At 37.4% G+C, this 21649-nt stretch overlaps 1 protein-coding gene across 3 annotated transcripts in view; it reads left to right on the forward strand.

Annotated features, from left to right (window-relative positions):
* Window positions 1-21649, forward strand: part of DPP10 (dipeptidyl peptidase like 10) — a 555641-nt gene that overhangs the window by 517857 nt on the left and 16135 nt on the right. For all 3 annotated transcript variants that reach the window (XM_074828629.1, XM_074828628.1, XM_074828630.1), the window contains 7 exons: window positions 2509-2600; window positions 4075-4122; window positions 4817-4938; window positions 8787-8834; window positions 10924-11022; window positions 11131-11200; window positions 20522-20716. In XM_074828629.1, the coding sequence (XP_074684730.1) occupies window positions 2509-2600; window positions 4075-4122; window positions 4817-4938; window positions 8787-8834; window positions 10924-11022; window positions 11131-11200; window positions 20522-20716 (674 nt within the window). The remainder of the gene's footprint in view (window positions 1-2508; window positions 2601-4074; window positions 4123-4816; window positions 4939-8786; window positions 8835-10923; window positions 11023-11130; window positions 11201-20521; window positions 20717-21649) is intronic.

A 21649-nucleotide genomic window follows, 5' to 3' on the forward strand; every position in this document is an offset into this window, starting at 1 on the left:
TTTCTAAAGCAAACATGGAGGCATAAAAATTATATTAACCGTTGCACATAAAGTCTTTTGTCACATCAGATGTTTGTCACACCTTGTGAGAGCCACAGTGGCATAACAGGTGCCCTGCAGAATTTAAAGCAGTCGGCAGGTCTCCGGTACCCAGACGATCACATTTTTTTGTGATGGAGCTCAGTTAATGTTGGAATTTGGCATTCAGATTCTCGTTACTTGTCTGTACTACTCAGAACAGATATCAGCTCATTAACAGAAATCAGCCTCCAAGTGCAGGAAAATTAAAACACAGAACATAGAGTGACGAAGAAGTAAATTTTAATGGCTTGCTTTAGATTATTTTAATCACTGAGGCTTATTTGTCAACCTTACAAGTGTTGACAAGTGATGGTCTTTCTTGGGCTGCATTTCTTTGACTGTACTTCAGAAAAGCATGTGTCAGTGATATAATCAAAGGTTAGCAGAAACATCAAATTAAATCTTCTTGCAGGGGGAGGTTACTGTTTGAAAGGTTACTGTCTATCATGTATTATTTACTGTCTGAATGTAGAGGAATAGATGTGTGTTTTATTGTTTTCAAATGCTTTTAGTAACTTATGAAATATTTAAAAGAAACCATCTCAAAATGAAATTGAATCATGTGTTATGTATCTAGAAGTTTCTTACTTAGTGTTTTGCAACTCTAGAAATTCTCTCTTTTTCAACCACAAAATAAGAATTATAAAGTAACTTTAATGGATCAAGGCAAGAACTTCCTACAAGCTTCATAAATTATGTATTATGGCTGTAACCTTGAAAAATAACCATGTTTATTAACGCTTGGCTGGGCTTTTTATTGCTGCTTCTTGTTAGATTCTGTGATCTCAATATTTAAATATCTCTTTCAGTAGTTGCAGCTTCTCTAGAGAAGAAATAGTCACTTATAATAAATCACTAATTTATTTTTTAATCATTCCTGGAGACAGCACTGAATATGAGAACCTTCCTGAACAAGGGAACCGTCATCATAAACATATGTACAGCACCTAGCACAGCATCCTGATTTCAGTTAGTACTTGCAAGACTTGTTACAGAGTTACTACATTGTTCTTTCCTTGTGGATCTGTTAGAGAACAGATCGGTTCTAAGGGACTTGTTTCTACCTTGCCATTTCCAGACATGTCTCATAGGTGTCCTTGAGCATTTTCTACTTTCTAGTTATGACTGCTGTTGATGTAGAGATCAGAGTTTACAAGGTACAATTCAGAAATACAGAGATTAAAAAAAACCCTCTTTTTCTTTATGACTTTTTTGTAGGCCACATAACCACTGAGGCCACTGTGATTAGGTATGGACTGATGCTCCAGATTCACAGGGAGCGAGGCCAGAAAGCATGATTAAATCCTCCCTCTGACCTCCTTTGTAACTCCATCTGCTCAATTTCACCCACTAAGGCTGAAATATAAACTGAAGTATCACTTCTTTACAACATTTGTCTGGAATTTGAAAACTAGGAATTTTATGTCCAGGCCAAGCACCATAGACCTCGTACAGAAAAAAACACTCTTCAAGTATGTTCATGGTTGAAGTTTTAATCTTCAGAAGCCTGAGCAAGAATTTTACCTTTTGCACTAGGAAGAAATCTCAGATGAGCTTCTCACTCTTTGGGTTTCATTGTTTTTAACCTGTATCTGATGAAGTCTGCTGCAGCTTCCAGCCAAAGAGTTTGGTTTTACCTCAAGGTAGATGCACAGTGCATAAAGAGGTTTTGAATTTCCCCTTGTAGCAGTATTTTTCTAGGCTCACACTGGGATAGAAACAATTTATGAGAGGGAGCAAGGGGTTCTCCCCAACTCGTAAGCATTTGGTTCAGTTGCCAAAATTTGGAGCTACTCTTAGACTCTCGTTACAGACCCTGGATAAAGAGAGGCTTCTCCAGAGTGCATGATGGAACAGGGGCTTTACCTAGGTTTAGATCCTGTGAACTTCTGTGTCTGAGTTTGTGCAGTACATTTTTCGTAGAGGTTTTCCTGCCTCCTCAGATGAGGGTGGTGTTTATGTCCCATCCTGGCACAGCATCTTTACAATAATCTTGGCTCAATACAAGCATGTGATAAGCATGAAAGCTTCGTAGGCACACTCTGTTGCAGTGTTTTGGTTACAGGGATCTGAGTCAGATTGCCCTGCTATGTCACTGTAAAGGAAAAGAAACAAGAGAAACAAAACATGCATAGAGACAAGATCCTTAGCATGAAGTATGGGACTTCTATTGTTTGTTGGCATATGGGCAACCTAAAGAAAAATTGAAAACTCAGATAATTTTAATGACTTTGAAAAGTTTTTATATGGGAGGGAAAGAATACTTGAAGTGCAGGCATGTCAAAATGTGAGGTTTGTGATTTAAAGATGTTACGTTGCATATTAAAGTTAAAAAGCTGTAATCAGTAATGACGTGCGGACAATCCTGCTAGGCAAAGAAAAATGTAACAATTAAGGTGGAAGTTAATGTTTTCTATCTCTCTCCAGGCTAAAAGTGAACAAATCAGTGTGAGACACCTGACATCAGGAAACTGGGAAGTTATCAAAATCCTGGCATACGATGAAAATACACAAAAGATGTAAGCACTATTCTCTTCGTCTGTTTATGAAAATGAGTTATTAAAGTGGAATCAATTTAACTAGAAATAGCATATCTAAAGTTAAGCAACAATATTTCTTTCATTTTTGAGCATTACCATCAATTTTACACTCCTCAGTATGTAAAGTGCAGTTGTAAGCCAATTTATCTTCCAGTGTATTACTGCATGCATTTTTATGCAGAGGGAAAAGGAGCATACCATGACACCAGTTGACTCACTGTATTTTTTTAAATAAAAGAAATCAACACACAGTGCAGCAGTAATAACATTTTGGTGACTTCTTTCCTGGAATCCAGATAAGAAGTCATAGTAAATTTTTAGTACTTGATAAAACCCAAAATCTTCATTTTTCATGCCTGCTTGGTTACTGCATGAGGTCTCTGGACTTTGGGGATCTGATTAAACCTCATAAATGCAAATTATATAAGGAGATTATCCAAACCCTTGATTGTCACCCAGCTCACTCAGAGAGAAATCTTTCCAAAGCCCATCTTAGTGCTATAATGGGAAGGAAATACAGCACATACTTGGTGATTTTGGGGAGCAGTACAGAACTGACACAAAACACCTGAAAGCTCCACATAACTTCAGTGGATATTGGTTAGTCTTCACGTATATCTGCATATGGCAAAAATTAAACAGATGTGTCTAAGTCTTATTTTCTTTAAAAGGCAAGGACCTTTTTGAGGCTGCAACAATGCTGTCATCTCCACTGGTACTGGAGAAACAACCTTTCTGACCAGTCTTTCCATGGATTTTGAAAATATATACATAGAGAATATCTTGATACTTCTCCAAGGTTCAGATGAAGAAGTGAGGTCTGAGCGCACTCAGCCTGCAGAGAGGGTTGCCTCAGCCCTCCTTCTGCCTCTCAAGCAGAAACTGTGTGGGGATCTCAGCTGGGACACATCAAGGACTTGTCTTGATATTCTTGCAGCAGCTCTACTAAGCCTCTTTCCACCCACGCAACCTTATCTGTAAACCATTGCCTAGGGTGCTGGCTTCTGTCTCTAGATAGAAGAAAAAGTCATTCTACAGCTTGAAAAGGCTTTCGGGTATCATAAGACCTGTTTTAATTTATGATATAATTTCATTGTGACCTTTTTCTGCTCCTTGGATTTATATTGCAAACTCTTGGAGTGAAGGAGAAACTATCTTCTGTATTTTTTGTTATTTATTGGCATTACAGGAATTAAACAGAAAACATGAAATACTGTGTTCATCACTGTTTTAATATGAAATCATATAGCATCTGAAATAACTACTCTGTATACTGGGTCTAAGTTTAATCTTGGAGCTGAGGTTTATATATAAGTATTTGATCTTCATGTGTATTTGGGAATTTTTAATTTTAAAAAATGTTATTTATGATATGTCTCTGACTTCTCTAAACACCACCCAAATCTGACAGTTTACCAAATTGAGTTTAACTTTGTTTGTCTTTCGGACACAGTTATTTCTTAAGCACTGAAGAATCCCCAAGAGGAAGACAGCTACGTAGGTAAGAAGTACATGGGGCTATGTTAACATCTTCTTCATCCCAAGCTGTAAGTGCTATGATGACATTCTGTGACCTTAATTGCTGCTTTGGGGCTTCAGTAATCATTTATATTGTGTAAAAGTTAGTACACTTGAGCTGTAACAAGTAAAGAATCACAGTTTTTCAAAACTAAAAATGCTGATGATATTTTACATTTTTTTAAAAACAGAAAAGATTTTACACTTAGGTCTTCACTAGTACTTTGTAAGCATCTAAAAAGCTAAAACTAATGCAAGCATGTAATATGACTGTGTTTTTAATAGTGAAAATCTTCTAAATAAACATAATATTTATGGGGTTTAATCATGTGATTTAAAGAGAGTGTGCAAAGCATCTCCTCCTTACACAAACCTCAGGGCTTAAATCTGATCTTAATGAGGCTCTTCATGGTGTCCTACTAACACCGTTACCCACAGCTAGTTATTGGAACCCCAGTCTGGCTTTGGGCAGGTTTTGGATCCTGTCCACATTGCCCAGTTTACAGAACAGTAGTCCACTGAGCCATCTGAAAACAGCTTGCATCAGACACAAAATAAGACAGTGATATTTTGGCAAGTTTTGGAATGTAAACAAATTTTATTGCTCGGATGAGCTAATCCTTGGTTTATTGTATTTTATTCCAATGGAAAATATTTCTGATCAATTTCTTCCCCAGCGTATCAACAGTGGGATCATTGAATCGTCAGTGTCTCTCATGTAACTTCCTGAAAGACCAGTGCACATACTTCAGTGCAAAGTTTAGCCCCATGAATAGGCATTTTTTACTGCACTGTAAAGGTAAGTCAAATGCACAGCATCTAATAGTACTTTGTTTGCTTCTGAATTAATGTATTCCCTTGAGAAGTGCATTAGGCTGGAGTCGTAACATTTAGCTCAGTAGTGGGTTACTCAAAGTTCTGTACAGAGTTTATTGCAAGACTGTAAGTAAAGATGTTCTGTGTAAAAGCTAAATAACAAGTGATATCAGAAAGCTGCTCCAGTGCTAACCCTTCAGTCCTAGTAAAGGACATTGACATTTAAATTTACCCTAAATAAAAATCCTTCACCAAAACCTGTGGAATTTATAGTGATGGTACTGTGGTTCATAACAGCTTCATTATATTATGTATTGGGACTGATCTTGTGCAACTATACATAGTTAAAAAATGAGGGCCTGCTTTCAGTAACACTGTGTCTCTGTATACATGTATGTGTACAGTATATCTGTACACACTCACCCACATATGTATGTGTATCTACCAAAAAACGGGTATGGTTTAATCCACACAGACGGATCCTCTTTATCAATACAACTGCAATAAATAACTTTTAGCTTTTTATTGTTAGCTGCATTCCAGTAGCAGTAAATGGCACCAATTGGGTTCAGAGTTTCTGTATAAACAGAAACTAGAACCATCCCACACTGAGAAATTTATAACCTACACCCAGGAAATAAACACTGATAAGTAAGTAAGATTATAAGAACAGGTTCAGAAGAGCATGAGGCAATCAATAATAAAGTGTATAGCTAGACCTGTTGACCTTGAAACTTGCAGTATTTTACAGACAGCGTTCTCGCAGTATTTTTGCTCAACTAGCATCAGACCAAAAAGAGTAGGACACAATTCATCTGAAATACGTGTGAATAGCCCATTCTATTTGCATGCATTTTTTCTATTTCTTTTGCAACTGTGTATTTTTTTTCCACAAAAATAAAATATCTGCCGACTTGAGAATTGAATCTATTCCAACAAACAATCTATGAATATATATTGGCTAAAATAAGGTTGGGTTGTTTTTTTTTGTGGAAGTGCACCTATAATACATAGCTGATTAGAAAAAAAACCCAAACCAACTGTATGGCTTATTACATGGTTAAAGCTGCGGCCGAAGTTATGGAGCTGATCCTGAGGCCCCCATCTGAGTAAAGACTGCAGTAGTAATGAGCTCCTCATGGTTTAAGCAAAGTTTTCCCTTGTGCTTGACATAGTCCCTATGGGGAAAGTCTCTGATTCCTGCAAGACGGAGGGTTGTTAAATTGGGAAGAGTTTTTTGCCCTGAATCAGCAATGTGCTAGGGCCCAAAAACATAGCTTCTTGTTATTATTTTAGCAAAGTATATTCAGCCTGTAATTTTTAATGTCTTCCTTTGATATAAAAATGTGGATGCCAGTAGGAGGTTGCACATGAAATTGCTTGCAAGTTCATGACTTTCAGTGACTTTGGAGATGGCAGTTCTCTGAGCTGGTAGGACTGTAGATCATCTTCCCAGGATTAAACCTACACTCCACTGAGTTGCAACCAGTAGACTGCCCTAAGCTGCAGGTGTTGGGCAGGGATGATAAAGCACTGTCATTAAGTTTTTCCTACCTCTAACATTCATGTATAGTTGTCAACTTGAGGATGTTCAGAGGTCTTCTCTTGTGTTTCATCAGAGCTTGACAATTACAGCAGCAGTGTGGCCCTGTGTACTGCCACAGCTCGGCAAAATGCCTGTTGTGGGTTGGATATTTGACAGTAGCAAAGTTGACAGCAACATCACCATAGAGCAAATACTAAAACTCTTCTGCGGGGAGCTGCTTGTAAGAGTACGAGGTAAACTGCTTGAAAGAGGCAGATACCACATCTATGTGCATACACACTTGTTTTCCCACAACAAAAAGCCTGACTGAATTGTTACAAAAGCAATTTGCCCAGAAAAATCCTTGGGGGACTCTGGACTGGTTTGATCTATACAAGTTTCAATTTTCCACCTCCTGTTTACCTGTGAGCACCTTTATTAGGATAGTTTTTCCTTCTTAGTTACCCTCAGCCAGGAGATCTGTCTCAGTGTACCAGCTGTATCCTTCTCCAGAGACTGTCCTGTTTGAGGAGTTATTTCTAGCCTGGTAGATAGAGGACTGACTTTACAGTCTCCCAGTTTTGGCAAGTGTGTCCTTTACATTTATTTTCCACACTGCATGTGGATTTTTCCTTTAGTATTTCATGAACACTACCAGATGTTAATCTCTTCCCTCAAATAAGATACTTCACAAAGGGAGTAATTGTTTTTCCCATTTTATACAGCAGGAAATAAGTTGTGTATTTAGTGTTAGTTATAGAAGGTCAATGAGAAAGCCAAGTGCTGTGCTTAGTTCTGATGAGCCATAAGACAGTGCCTGTAACACAAGTCTTTCTCTTTTCTGACAAGCTTTTGAATCTACTGTAATCTCCCTTTTTCAAAATCTGTCATCATCCTTCCATCTTTTAGTAGGACAAATAGAGCTGGCCTGAAAAATGCCAATACTTTCCCTTCCAAAGATGGTCTTCCTTAAACTGGAATTCAATGCAAAATGACAAATTCAGAAGTAAAAAGAGCTGGAAAAAAACCCAGAAAAAACCAGAGACGGCTGAAGAAATTATATTCTTGAAGAGCTAAGGCAGAAAGCTTTGATTTGTCAGCAATCTACCTATAAGATTTTTGTCAATAGTCTCCCTTGAGGCAGAGAATGAAATTAATAAAAATCTTCAGTGGAGGCTGTCAGAGGCTGTGAATGGCATCATGCTATTTATTTCAGGTATTTAAGTTTCCCTAGACTCATACCATAATTAATTGAGAGAGACAACTTCTCAGGATGACTCAAAACACATAAATTAAGCTGTCTCTGAACTGCTCTCAAAGGGAATCTTTCTTCCTCCAGAAAAGAAGAGCCTTAACTCCTAATTTCAGAGGTTCCATGCCTTCATCTGCCATGGGGTCCTCAGGGACTTCAGCTTTTCTGCATCATCCTTCATAGCCCAATAGTGACTGCCTGCATGTAATTTGAACTCTTGTGTCACCAAGATAGAACTGTTTCCCATGCACAAATTCCATGTTGGAGATGGGGATGCAACATTTTCTTTTGCAAGTTTATACTATGGAGGGATCCTCAGAGCAGGGACAGCAAACTCAGCTATACTTCTGAGTATGCTGAATGTTTGGTCACCCCAGTTTCACTTGCCATCTTGTGCATTTGCACAGTACCTGTTGACATGGAAAATTATTCATGGTGCTTTTAGTTTCTTAATGGTACAGTAAAAATAAAGTATCTGACATTACCATGAAATAAGATTAGATTACATTACCCCTAGATTTAACTGTGATGCTGTTGGTGTCTTGCAGAGTTGGTGTACCAAAGGAGCTTCTTAAACAGATAATTAAGTGAAATATGTGATAATTTTTCAACATGTCTATAGCTTTTTCACAGAAAATATAAGCAAATATTATCATTAATTCACTTCCCAGTTAACCTAAAGTTAGTTTCTGAATGTCAAACTGCTGTATTTTAGACAGTGCCATTAAGTGCCTCCGTAATTTTTTTATTCTTCACTTATAGCTAAAATATGGAGATTATAAAAAAAAAAATACTCCTTCTGGATGCAGGGGTCTAGACTGCTTGCTGAACAGGCAGAAGGCAGTCTCCATTTCACGCTTTGTTGTACCGTAGTCTAACCTTGTCCTTCCCAAGAGACACCAGTGGAGCTACTGCTGTGTTTGAAGAGAAGCATGTGTATGGGGCTTCCAGGATCCGGTCTTACGTGGTAACTGGTGCTCTCATTCTTTAGTATTGAAATACAGAGTGCTAACTACCTTACACATCCTCTGTTTTTCCTCTCTCCTCAAAACAGGGCCAGGCGTTCCAGTTGTTAGCGTGCACAGTACAAGTAATACTGCAAGTGAGTATTCCTTATGGAATAGGTATATTTTATTATCGTTCTTGATTGTTTTGAGGAGTGTGGGGGCGTTGAAAGGCAGTTACAAGTAAATGAAAACTAATAGATGGCTCATTCATATAAAGTTCTACTAATTACCTGTTAGCAACATCCACATCTGCAAAAGATAAGGAAAGAAGTTAATCAAAAGACTAAAACTTTCCCAGGCTTTTCAGATATGTTTTATGCTAAGTGCATATCATTCATCTTCTATTTACACTTGAGTTAATTAGATGTCAAGCTGGTCTTCATTTCACTTTCTGTGTAAATTATGCTGCCATTATGATACACCTTCTGTATTTTTAGAGATGTTTTTAAAGTTACAATCCAATTATCTTGAGGTAAGGTACAGTCCTTGGACAACTGATCGTAAAATCTGACCTACATGCAATGAACTCAGTCCTTTTCTTATATTTCTCAAATCAGAGCAACTCCACTGACATTTTCAATGATGGCAAATCCAAGAATAAAGGCTTTTTAGGGAGGATATTCAATACCTCTAATTTTCAAGTTTTCACTCACTGTTTTCTGTATATTGATATTGAATCTATTGCTGTTTCCTGGCTGCTTGAGGTGCCTTGTAATGGAAGACTGTCCTTCAGCAGCAGAATTTTCGTCACTTAGGTATTTCTCCGGTGCACTAGAGGTGCTTCAGCTACCTCCAACTCCACTGTGGCTCCACAGCATGAAGGTGTGGATTAGAGGAAAGGAGACATCTTTCCGTTCAAAAACACTAAACCAATCTTTACATATCCTCATCTCATTCGTTAGATTATCCCCAGGATTTTTCCCAGAATCCAAAACTCATGAACTGTACTTGTCTGCATCCCCTTTGTCATGGGCCAGCCACTATTCAGCTGTAACAGTGGACCTAATCTTGTTTGTTGAAATAACATACTGATCAACAGTATCATGCTATGAAGTGTTAGTTAATGTCTGCACTTTGACTTCTTTTTTTTAAAAATTATTTTTTATTTAATGTTACTGTTAGTAGTTGCAAGCTCAGTGCCATAGCACACCAAGGGGAGGGAGTTTTATTCAGCTCAGTAAGGGGTAGCTACTGCTCAAAGTAGATTCATTGACTTCTGTAGAGCTACCCAATTCTATGAAGGTAGACTTTCACTCTTTATTACTTGCATTTAAAATACTGTTGATCGTGAATTATTGTAAAAGAGATTTACATACAGCATCTTGGAGGAAAACAAAGCAAGTCAGGGTAGAGGGACGCTGTTTGTTGTAACAACAAGAAACCAAATAATAAGAGAGATAATTTACCATTAATGTTTCAGTGCAAGATTAGATTATCCTCTTCAATTCATAAAAGAATGATTAAGGATTACTTCAATTATTCCATCCTCAGACTGTAATTATACCATTTTGGTTGACTGCCCAGAACAAACATTCTCCTTAGATTATCCATTTTGGCCCTGAGTGGAGGGTTTATTGTTTAATAAAAAAACCTACATTTTGAAAGGAAGATCGGTAATTTGATTAAACAAGAAAAAAAAAATTATTAATTATTCATTCTTTCATGTGCAAAAGGATTGCTTCAAATCCATCTGCAGCTTTAAAACAAACTGAAGTCTTGCTCTTGGTTGAAGTGCAGAAGACAGAGAAGGACATGCAGTGTTCAAGTAGAGCTGTGCTGGCTAAATACTGACTTGCAATGTGTAGCTTGAAAAGGATGCCTGCTTGAGGCTTAGAATATTGGCCAGCAGACTTGCCTTTCCCTGTAACAGCTGCTGTTAGTATTTGTCAGGGATACTAGTATTCATGTTGTTCATCAGCAATTTCATTGTTAGTGCTTAATGAAAACAAAGCCTACTGAAGCCAGAAAATGGAATAGATATATATGTTTTGAATTAAGCTGATTGCTCAGTTCCTGAATTGCAAAGCAGTTGCATTATAAAAAAGTATTTACAGAAAGAATTCATTCACAGGATTTATCATTGCACATTTGTATATTTTTCTTTAATTTTTTTGAATCTTGACTCATCTCTGATGTGATGATTCTCCGTACCTTCAACTTGCTTTTTCTTCCTCTTTTCTACAGAGTTTTATATTTTGGAAAATAATGCTGTGTTGAAAGAAGCTGTTTTTAAGAAAAAGAATTCCAGGACTGAAATTAAAATGCTTCACATTGAGGATTACGGTAAATTTGGCAAAACGTTATTCTACCAAACCAAAAGCTTTCTTACAATGTTACTGTTTTTCATCTGTGTAACTACCAGCCTTTAATGTTTTGCTCTTTTCTTAAAAGAACTCCCTTTACAGTTGTCACTGCCGAAAGATTTCACGGATCGAAACCAGTATGCCCTTCTATTAATAATGTAAGTATCTATGTAAAATCACTCAAAATAATACAAAAGTACTTCACAGAAAACATTTAACTCTGTAATTAGAAAATGTTTTTTTCCCTTGTGTAAGAAAATTACCTCGTGGATTTGAGTTGATAAATCAAAAGGCTTGTTCTCAGGAAGATTTTGTTATAGGTGCTGTCTGGTGGAGATGCCTGGGTTTTTTTGAGCTTTTCAGACCTAGCTCTGCTTCTTTGTACTTGTATGTACATGAGGCACTGGCCCTTCTGATGGTGTAGCTGTGAGTAGTTCTGCAGTCTTTCCTGGACCCATGCTGATCCCTACCCACAGAGGATCTCATTCAGAGCGTATGCTCCTTTTTATCCCTAATAGAAATGGGTAGAGCCTCTAAGACGGGCTCAGTTAAGATACATAAAGCAAAACTGCTTTTAGGAACACTGGAAAGAAGAAAAAAATATTTTTGACAACCAATGGCAAAAGGCATTATAGGCATGCTCCAAAGACTGTTGATGTTTGTAGGAAACCTGTATGGGAGGAAGGAGGTACTCCCTGACAACCTGTACTGTTCTTTCAAAAAGAAATAGCGTGTGTATTTCTTTCAGAGACAGTCAGCCTTGATGTTGCACATCTACAGAATGTATAGCAGAGGAGGACAGCAGAGGAGGGCAGCAGAGTCATGAGCATACCTAGAGCCTGCCTCGGAAAACTGGTGATGGCCAGCTCAGGGCATCATTCATTGCTCTCCACCTGAGCTCAGCGTGGGTCTGCTATCAGCTAGCAGGCTTTCCTCTACCTATAGATTTTCTTCCAGTCCCATTTGGAAGGAAATGGTGTGAATTTACTAACATGAAAATACTATGTTAGGGGAGCTGTATCACCTGGAGTAGACCTCCCCTTAGTGACAGCAGAGATCCTGATTGTTGTAATGTGAGGTCAAATTTACAAGCTTGAGCTGCTGAGTGATCCCAAATTCCTCTACTCAGATCAGATCTTAGATTAGGCATAAAACTGCTTGTTTCTAAATCGAGTTTGTGTTTAGAACTCAGGTTTTCCAGTTGTATTTATCTGCAGTTGTGGCAGCTCTCTTCTTTAAGTGGCTCATGAACACATTTTTCTTGTGAAGAAACAGGACACATGGGTTATTTTATATTTGCAGTATTTGCTAGCATGATCTTGGAAGCATGATTGTATTTTAAGCAGTTCTTTTAAGTGTGCCAAAGGCAAACCAACTCTGTGAATGGACACCAGCAGCATTACAGGGAGCTGCAAACACTTGAGGTTATTCTTTTTTCTGAGAGTAAGGTAACACTGAGGTGTTAGCAGTGTAACACTTTAGTTTTTAATTATCCTAGTAAATACATAATTTGCCATATACAGTTACGGTAGAATATGAGGTTATATACTCATGTAGAACCTCGACAAGATGGTGGGGAAGGATCAGAAACAGAAGGGAAAAAAAGCTAAGGAAATACTATCATTAAATGTTTTTAGATATCAAGAGTTGAAATAACTGAGAACAGTATTGAGGCAAGGTCTGAATTTAAACTTACCAAAGTTGTCAGTATCCAGTGAGTGAATGATGTGGTCAAATCATAATGTATGGCAATCTTTTATAAAAATGCTTTATTTTTTTTTTTATGTGCATGTGGGATAAAAAGGAAATTCATCCACTTATGAATACAGATTGTGGTATCTACATTTGTAATATGGAAACATTGCTTCTCTTTAGTTATATCGCTTCTCTTTAGTTATATCCTTACCTTTGCAATGCTGAATTCTCAATTTTAGCTTTAACAGGAGTTATTTTTAGAAAGCCCTATACAGTAGGAAACAAAATTTGAAATCTGTCCTGGCTCATGTAATGTTGCATGTTTCGTGTCCCACTCTTCCCTAGAAGAAAAAGAAGTTATATTTCTTCAGCAGCTTTTTACAGACTTTAAACTAAGGTTGCCAGCAATCCTTTTTTGAATTAAAGATGTCCCCGAATGAGATATAAAACTGAAAACTGTCACTGAAGTTATGGGAGGTTCCCTTGTGGGATGATTATTTGAGTCTAATAAATTCTGCCTAGCTCTTGAGAAAGAAAGATTGGAAATCTGTGTGCATGCAGAGGGTAATTTCTTGACCCACACAACTTCAAATTGACATTTAAGGTTTTTTTCATTATCAGGAGTACTACTGTAAAAATAAAAAAAAAAAAGTATTCAGGTCCAAGAAGAACATGTAGCTTTTACAGGAAACACTGATTAGTTGTATATATGGTATCATTTCCCAGATATTTGACTTTCCTGTGTCCCAGAGTGGTACTGTTGGGACTGATTGAGAAACACCCTGTTCCTGCTGCTAGAGGAGTTAGACAAGAATTGTATTAGTGGTTGATAACAAGCGCTGCCTTTCATATTGTTCAGCTGCACCTACTTTCTTGCTTACATTTTCAGGCGTGATATAATTATCATTATATTCCAGCTATTGAAAGTTTGAAAAAGAATGCTTACCAATTTCCTTGATAAGAATGTTTGTTTAATTGTATATCCATTTTTTGGAAAGGAGATTCTATATAACATCTTGATCCAGGCAACATACACTTAGAGGTATATAAAGATAAAATATTTATCTGGAAAAGTGGAGTATTAACAGATATGAAGTGGCTTTTCATTTCCATCTCAGTAGCACTGCAATTTGACAAGGACTTGAGAAAAAGAGAGGGAGGGAAGGAAGGAAGGAAGGTGATGAGAAGAGAATGTGAGTTTAAACCTGAAATTCACCTAATACGTTTCTGCAGTGCAAAGTAAATGCCTAGTTAAGTGCATATAGGCTTCTAAGTGCATATAGGCTTTGTCCCCTAAGCTAGAGGGTAAATATGGCACATAAGTTCTAACAGGCTCTGACTGGCTGTTTGGCTGCAGTCATTGCTTTAGTCACTCCAAGCCTCTGTTGAAAGTTCATCTTCCCTATGCCTTACATTTTTCCAGGATCTGGTTTACCTGTGGGGTCTCGTCTCTGCAGAATTTTTGTGCTGGTATCTAGTTTCGGTGGCTCTGAATAAAGTGTTTTTTTGATGGCTGAGGTTCATAATTTTACCATAAATTTTCATCATCAGCAACTACTTCTGTGTGGTGTTAATGTGTTCTCTGGATCAATAGGTTACACTTACGAAAACAGAATTTGGAAATAGATAAAGGGGAGAAATTTTGTTACTATTTGGTAATTTTTTTTCAAATCACTGAAAGCTGGTAGCTGTTTCAAAAGTCCATGACTGTAATAAGGCTCCTGTATTCATGCAAGGATGCCTACAGGTAAATTTGCAGCACATGGCACCCAGGTGTCTGAGTGTTAAGGCTGAATCCTGGAAGGGAGCCTGTACCAGTGGATTGTGATCCTGGTGTGAAACCTGCATGTGAACTCAGTACAGCTCCATGTAGACACAAGCTCAGCTTAAGAACCAGGCCCTGAATATCCTGTAACCTTCATCATAAGGATTTTGTGAAGATTCATCTGTTATCATTTGCAAAGCATCCTGTAGTGCTCAAGTAGAAGATCATTGTATTGCTATGTTAAAATTTATGTCCATCTGTATGGCTGGCCTATCTAACAGATAGGTCTCATGTAGAAACCAGTTATGTTGGCTAGCACTATTTCTCTTTCCAGAATTGTGATGCATAGGCCATAAAATGCTAAATAGATTCTACACTCTCCTTTCTTCCATTTGTTCTCCTAAACCACTAATATGTTTCACACACAGTTTCCTTCTGATATAATACATACAGTGTAGCTATAGATTAGAGAGGTGTACAGTAATTGCCTGAAAGAGTGATTATCATCTCTTTTCTGTATAATTAAGATCAAAGTTTAAATTTCAGATCCTTGATTTTCTCATTATGGTTCACCTTACTCATTAAAAAAGTTGGAAGATACACTCCTTGGTAACACAGGAAATGATTAAGTAAAGACTCTGGCATTTAATCTGGGTAATAAAATGAGAGGTGATAATCATTCTTTATTTTTTCTTGAACATAATTAACCTCATTCCTTCAAAAATCTGTAGATAATGTATCTTAAATGTCAGCATTTATTATTTAACGCCATTTAAAATTGTCCAATATGTAAGTGGATATTGTAAAACTGAATCAGTGGAGGGATGGTTCTGATCTTTGAGGGGAAAAAAAACAATGGGTATTCTCCAAAGTAACAATGTATTATCTCCAAGAGATTTCTGTTTGTTTGTTTACTTGTTTTCTTATATTTTGTTAATAAGCAGGAATCACTTCACCTGTTACGGAAATAAGGAAAGTTTTAGACCTCGCACTGGCAATCAAACCTGTTTATGCCTGCAGTTAATACACTCTCGGGACTGATAGCAAGATAAGACAGTAGGGTTGGAAGTGAAGATTTTTTTACAGCTTCAGTAATAACTCATTAAAAGACTAGAAGAAATGTAGTGAGGCATAATGCAAGTATTGGGAAATATTCGAGATTTGAGGTATGATAACGCTTTGACTATTAATAGCTGTCTTGCATAACTTTCATTTGTTGTAAAGGATATTACTCGTTTTAACTGGCAGCTGTTGCAAGCGAAGGAACAATTTCACCTCCTTTTATTATTGTTGTGGTTTAACTTCAACAGGCAACTAAGCACCACACAGCTGCTTGCTCACTCCTCGCCCCCCCCCCCCTCCCCCCCAGTGGGATGGAGAGGAGAATTGGAAAGAAAAAAAAAGTAAAACTCGTGGGTTGAGATAAGAGCAGTTTAATAATTTAAATAAAATATAATAATAACAACAATAATAATACTAATACTAATTGTAATTAAAAGGAAGATAACAAAAAGAGAGTGAAATAAAACCCGAGAAAGACAAGTGATGCTCACCACCTGCTAACCAATGCTCAGCTGGTCCCCGAGCAGCAATCCACCCCTCCCAGCCAGCTCCCCCCAGTTTATATACTGGGCATGATGTCATATGGTATGGAATATTCCTTTGGCCAGTGGGGGTCAGCTGTCTTGGCTGTGTTCCCTCCCAACTTCTTGTGCCCCTCCAGCCTTCTTGCTGGCAGGGCATGAGGAGCTGAAAAATCCTTGTCTTAGTATAAACACTACTTAGCAACAACTAAAACATCAATGCGTTATCAACATTATGCTCATACTAAATTCAAAACATAGCATTATTCCAGCTGCTAGGAAGAAAATTAACTCTATCGCAGCCAAAACCAGGACATTTAAGACACAGGACAGTGTTACATCTGTTGTTCTCAAAATTGCATTTTTAAAGTCTTCAGCCTCAAGTGTTTCAGGAAGGTATTGTAAGAATAACAATTTTATTTTTTGTACTATGTTGTCTACTTCAGTCCTGCATATCACATGATTCTACCCTAGTAATGGAATCGCTTCCGGTGATGTGTTTTAATTTGTTTGGCTATATCTGCAGGGAGGAGTTGTTGTAAACACACTATCTGTTTTTAGTTGCAGTCTGCTATATCTAAACAGGGTATATGAAAAGAGAGAAAACATTTGGGAATTTTTGTTCTCAATGTTTGAGGCTCTTCAGGTTCCCTGATTTTTGACAAGTAATGATGGGTGTGCTTGAAAGCTGATGCTTGTGAAAGAAATGATCATGAAATCTGACAATGAAGTGGATTTTTGGATTTTTTTTATTACACCAGTTTTGTAAAATTATCTTTCCCCACTCAGTTTCACCATAATCAAAAGATGACTTTTTTCAGTGGTATTTATTTGCATAGATTCTATCCTCTGCGTTGTAGTCTTTGTCACGTATTTCCTATCAAGTTATCTTTTCCATATGCTGCATCAAATCCACTGTTTTGCAGAAACAGAGAGGTGCACTGGGAATTAAGCAGTGACATTAGCAGTTACTTGCCATGTGTCTTTTAAAATTGTCTCTCCTTCGGCCCCTGCTTGGTCAGTTCTATAACTTCTAAAATTCCTATTTAAAATCTTGCCACTTAGTTTTCAAATGGTGCAAAACCTGGAACAAATTTTGCTGCAGTCATGGTAGCGGGGTGGCGGAGGAGTATTACTCAGCATACAGCAGCAACAGCCTCTCTGGTAACACTATATTATTCTCTGTAGGCTGTAACTCAAGTCATGAACAGAGAGTTTCGTTTAAGCTTTTGGTTATAGAATCTGAAAGAGCAGATTCTTCTCTGTTCAGCAATATATGAACTTATGATGAGCTGCCCCTTTTTCCAGACAGTCTGAGATGTATATGACTGCCTTGCAAGAAGCATACAAATTACCCACTAAGGTCAATGATATTGGTATATTATTGATGGCTTCTGTCTGTTTAAATGGTGAACTTCAGCAGTGTGTCCGAGTCATCAGCAGTTGCGCTGCCACAATGGACTCATAATCCAAGTGTAGTTGCTGTCAAAGACACACACTAGGCAGCTCTGAACCTTGAAAGTCAGGAGCAAAAATAAAAAAGGAAACATGCAAGTGGTGTCACTTACAAAGAAAATAATGAATCGGGAAGAATTAGGCATAGTCTTCATTTGAATCATTCTGCTCTTGTTTGACTCTGGAGATGATGCTCGTTAAGGAACACTTGAGGGATGTTGAAGAGCCTGTAATTCACATAGCCCTTTCGGTGCTGGCTTCAAATTAGCTGTAGTGCTTTGGCTAGTCCATGGTTCCCTTATGGCCATCCATAGTCAGCTGGGAAGAAGACTTTTGCATTTGTATTACACCCAAGCATAAATGGCACAGACTTTGGGGTCAAGAAATAATTCTATGAAGAGAGTACCACTGAACAGTAGTTAATTATAATTAGGCTGTAAGCAGTGACGAGCATAAAACAAAACCTGACCTTTGAGATAGCTATAATCCCAGGACAAACTTCACAAATCAGGATGTGCATCTATTGTTGCACTGTAGGAACAAACTTGCTTTGTTACAGAACCCTCAGGGTGATGTTCAAACTTGCATAAAGGATTAATACCTTGCAGAAGCCCCATTTAAAAGGTTAAAAGTGGGGCCTAAACAGTGCATAGAATATATGGTGTCTCTCTGTGGAGGACAGAAGCACACCTCAGATAATCAGTATCATTTTACAGTAGCACCTGAAGAGTAAAGAGACCTTTTGATGCTAATAGGAATTTTGACACGTACCTCAATGGAAATGGCCTTAAATGCCTGTCACAGACTACGTATGTGGACATTCTTGAAATAAATTAGCCACTGGAAAATTGCTTGCAAAAGCAATATGTCAAACAACCCATCATGCAGGAGTGGAAGATGTATAGTGTTTAAAGTCTGAGCCTAAAAGTAGCCCAGCTATGCCCTCCAGAGAAGAAGCTTGGGAAAACATCGCTGTCAGTTCTCGCCTGCTGAGAATCTTGCTGAGGTTCTGTCTATTGTACCTTTTGTAATAGAAAAAATTATCTGAGGGTCTCATCTTTCATTTAAAACCCTTTTTGTTTTTAGGCACTTTCTGGTATAGAGAAAAGCTTACAAATGTAACAGTTCTTCCTTTATTCCCAAGTGTCTAGATATATAACATATATACATGTGTGTGTATATATATATCATCTAGATATATAACATGTATAAAATAAATGCAAACACTGTATTAATTTTGTTCTTGTATTAGGTGGGAGGGAGGCAGGCTGACTCATGATATTTTCACTTTTGTGGGGCACATTAAACTGTTGAAAAGATACCTAGCTGATCAAGGATATTTCTGACATATTTTGTTGTAGAAAGTTGAAAGAACTCAAAAAAAAAAAAATTATAACTGGTCTGAGGCTACTACTATTTGAATTAGTGGTAAAAGCTTTGTGAAAACAGCTATCTCAATGTAGAGTGCTTCTGAAAGCCTTGCTCTGTACAATAAGCAGAAATTGAAAGAATTGTTCTGCTCCTGTTCTTATTGTAAATGACAATGATAGTATACTTCTGAATTGTGTGTTTTCTGCAGAGCTTGCTTGACAATCAGTATTTCCAAATTCATTGCTCTGCATTGTTAGCAGTTAGTGTAATCACAACTGAATTGGTTAAGCAAACAAAAAATGCCCTTTTCTTTTTATAAATCCAAGTATAAACTTGATGCACAAGATAATGGTGAATCAAATATAACATGTTGTGACTGAGTCTATAACCAAGTAATTCTGTTTTCAGTGCATGATATAGCAATAACGTAGGTATGTTTGACTGAATTAGAGAACATATGCATTCATCATGTGCTTGCTAATTAATAGAGCGATTACCTTGAAGGTGGTCTATGTTATCCACAGCCAAAACCAGATATTGAGTCAGTACATTATTGTACATATAACACAGTAGTTACTGTAGGAGACTTTTATATCTCTTTCCTCCCCCCAGGTTTATATAAGTCTCTTTGGCAAACTAATAATTTCTATCTTCATCTTTCTTTCACTTTAGACAGGATATTCCCACAGACACTGTCCAATCTAATTTCCATACAGCCAGCACTGACACTTTTACATTTTAATTTGCATTCATCTGGCAGATTCAGCCTGCATAGAAATATTTTGCATTTTGTACAACTTCATGGTAGCCTGCTCCCTTATTCTGTGTTTATCTTGGGGGAAAAATAATGACAAGCTTCCCTTTTAAAACTGACATTTTATTTTCTTTGGAAGGAAAATAGTATATTTGGCTTCAATGGAAAATCTTATTGTTCCTCTAGAAACTTCATTCTCCCATTCTATTCCACCTTTTCTGCTGTAAACCACCTTTCTTTTTAGTCATAAAATAAACTTATCACTCCTGCCTGCATCCATTTCTTGCTGTGAATTTGGATGGAGAAAATATAATTTTCTCTAGTGTGTACTTTAGTCTTCTTTGTACCCTATTTCAAAAAATCCATTCAAGGATACAATAATGCAATTATTTTTGTTTTCTAAGATGACATCCTTCTTAGTAGTATTATATATCCTACAAAATCATAATCAGGGTACTGAATGAATTTTTCATTTTGGCTGTTTAGTGTGACGTAACAAGTTTTACATGAGCCTTCTCAGAACTGAGCTAGCCGTTAGTGATTATGGTTTTATTTTTTTTCACTCTATAAACCTATAAGCAGCACTATGTATTTTAGTTTTCAGTTTCTTTCTATAAAGTATATTCAGGTATTGGCAACACTGCAACACAGTGGTTACAAAGTTAAAGAAATTATTTTGCTTACTACTACTGCAGGGATACCAGAACTAGCTAATGTGATGAAAGTGACAATAATTCAGCAGGATTGCATAACCAGCTGAACTCTGCCACCTGGGTTAAATAAAATATCAGAGAACAGCAAAGTGCATCACATTGTCAGTAGTCTTCATTTGTGTCTGGTGTGTTGGTATTTGCAGTGATGAAGCTCCAGGCAGCCAGCTGGTTACAGATAAGTTTCACATTGACTGGGACTCAGTGCTTGTCAACTCTGATAATGTCATCGTAGCTCGATTTGATGGCAGAGGGAGTGGATTTCAAGGCCTTAAGATTCTACAGGAGATCCACCGATGCTTAGGATCGGTGGAAGTGAAGGACCAAATAGCAGCCGTAGAGTACGTATGTGCAAACTTTTCTTCTCTTACCCTGCTTCCACCTTGATGAATGAGTATTTTTAACTGAAACTGCCCAGAATGTTTTCATTGCATAGTGAATACTGTTAAGGTTTATTTTTAATGCAGTTGCAAATTTTGAAACAATAATCTTTTTATTACAAACAGCAAATAAAAGATCAAAGAGGTGTTTGCTTTTTGTGTTGGTGCTTCTCTTTGATAAAGCTGCCTTTCTGTGTGCAATCTAAATATTCCATTTGAGCTAATTTGTATTTGTCTATATTCCTTAAGAAAATTTCTTGCAATGCACATGTTAATGTTTAACTGTGTTTATGTTACAATATTTTAGGCCTATACGATAGGGTACTGCTCTCATTTCCACCACAGAGTTCTGGAGTAATAGTACAAAGCAAATGGAGTTGTAGTGGTGTAAATGAGAGCAAAATTTGGGCAAATGCCTATTATTCCTCATTTGCATTATCATTCTTAGACTTATATAAATCCACTAGCTGCAGAAAAAAGTCGTTTCCATCTGTGGAGTAATCACACATGACTTTGACAATACTTTTTACTCAGGGTGCACATGTCAAAATGGCTAATATCTAGGTCTGGATGAACTTTTTCCAGGAATTCTCAAGGAAAGACAGATTTTAAGCCATATATATTTTGATTTTATTTCTTCTTTTGAAAGGGATTGATGCTTCAACCATTGCATGAGTAGGCAAGTGTCTCTGACATGACATACATGGGCAGTAGGGCTCCTAGTATTCATGTTGGTTGGAAATGGGCTGTGTTGAGCAGAGCAATTCAAGGTGACCCTTGCGAAAGGGCCATCAGAAGCAGGCCATACACTGTGCTGTGAGAACTGAGCTCTCTGCTCAAATACTCAGATGTTTTAGGCTAAACTACATCTGGCCTCTGTTTTGGATGCACTGC

The sequence above is a fragment of the Strix aluco genome, chromosome 6 (genome assembly GCF_031877795.1).
Source record: "Strix aluco isolate bStrAlu1 chromosome 6, bStrAlu1.hap1, whole genome shotgun sequence".
NCBI lineage: Eukaryota > Metazoa > Chordata > Aves > Strigiformes > Strigidae > Strix > Strix aluco.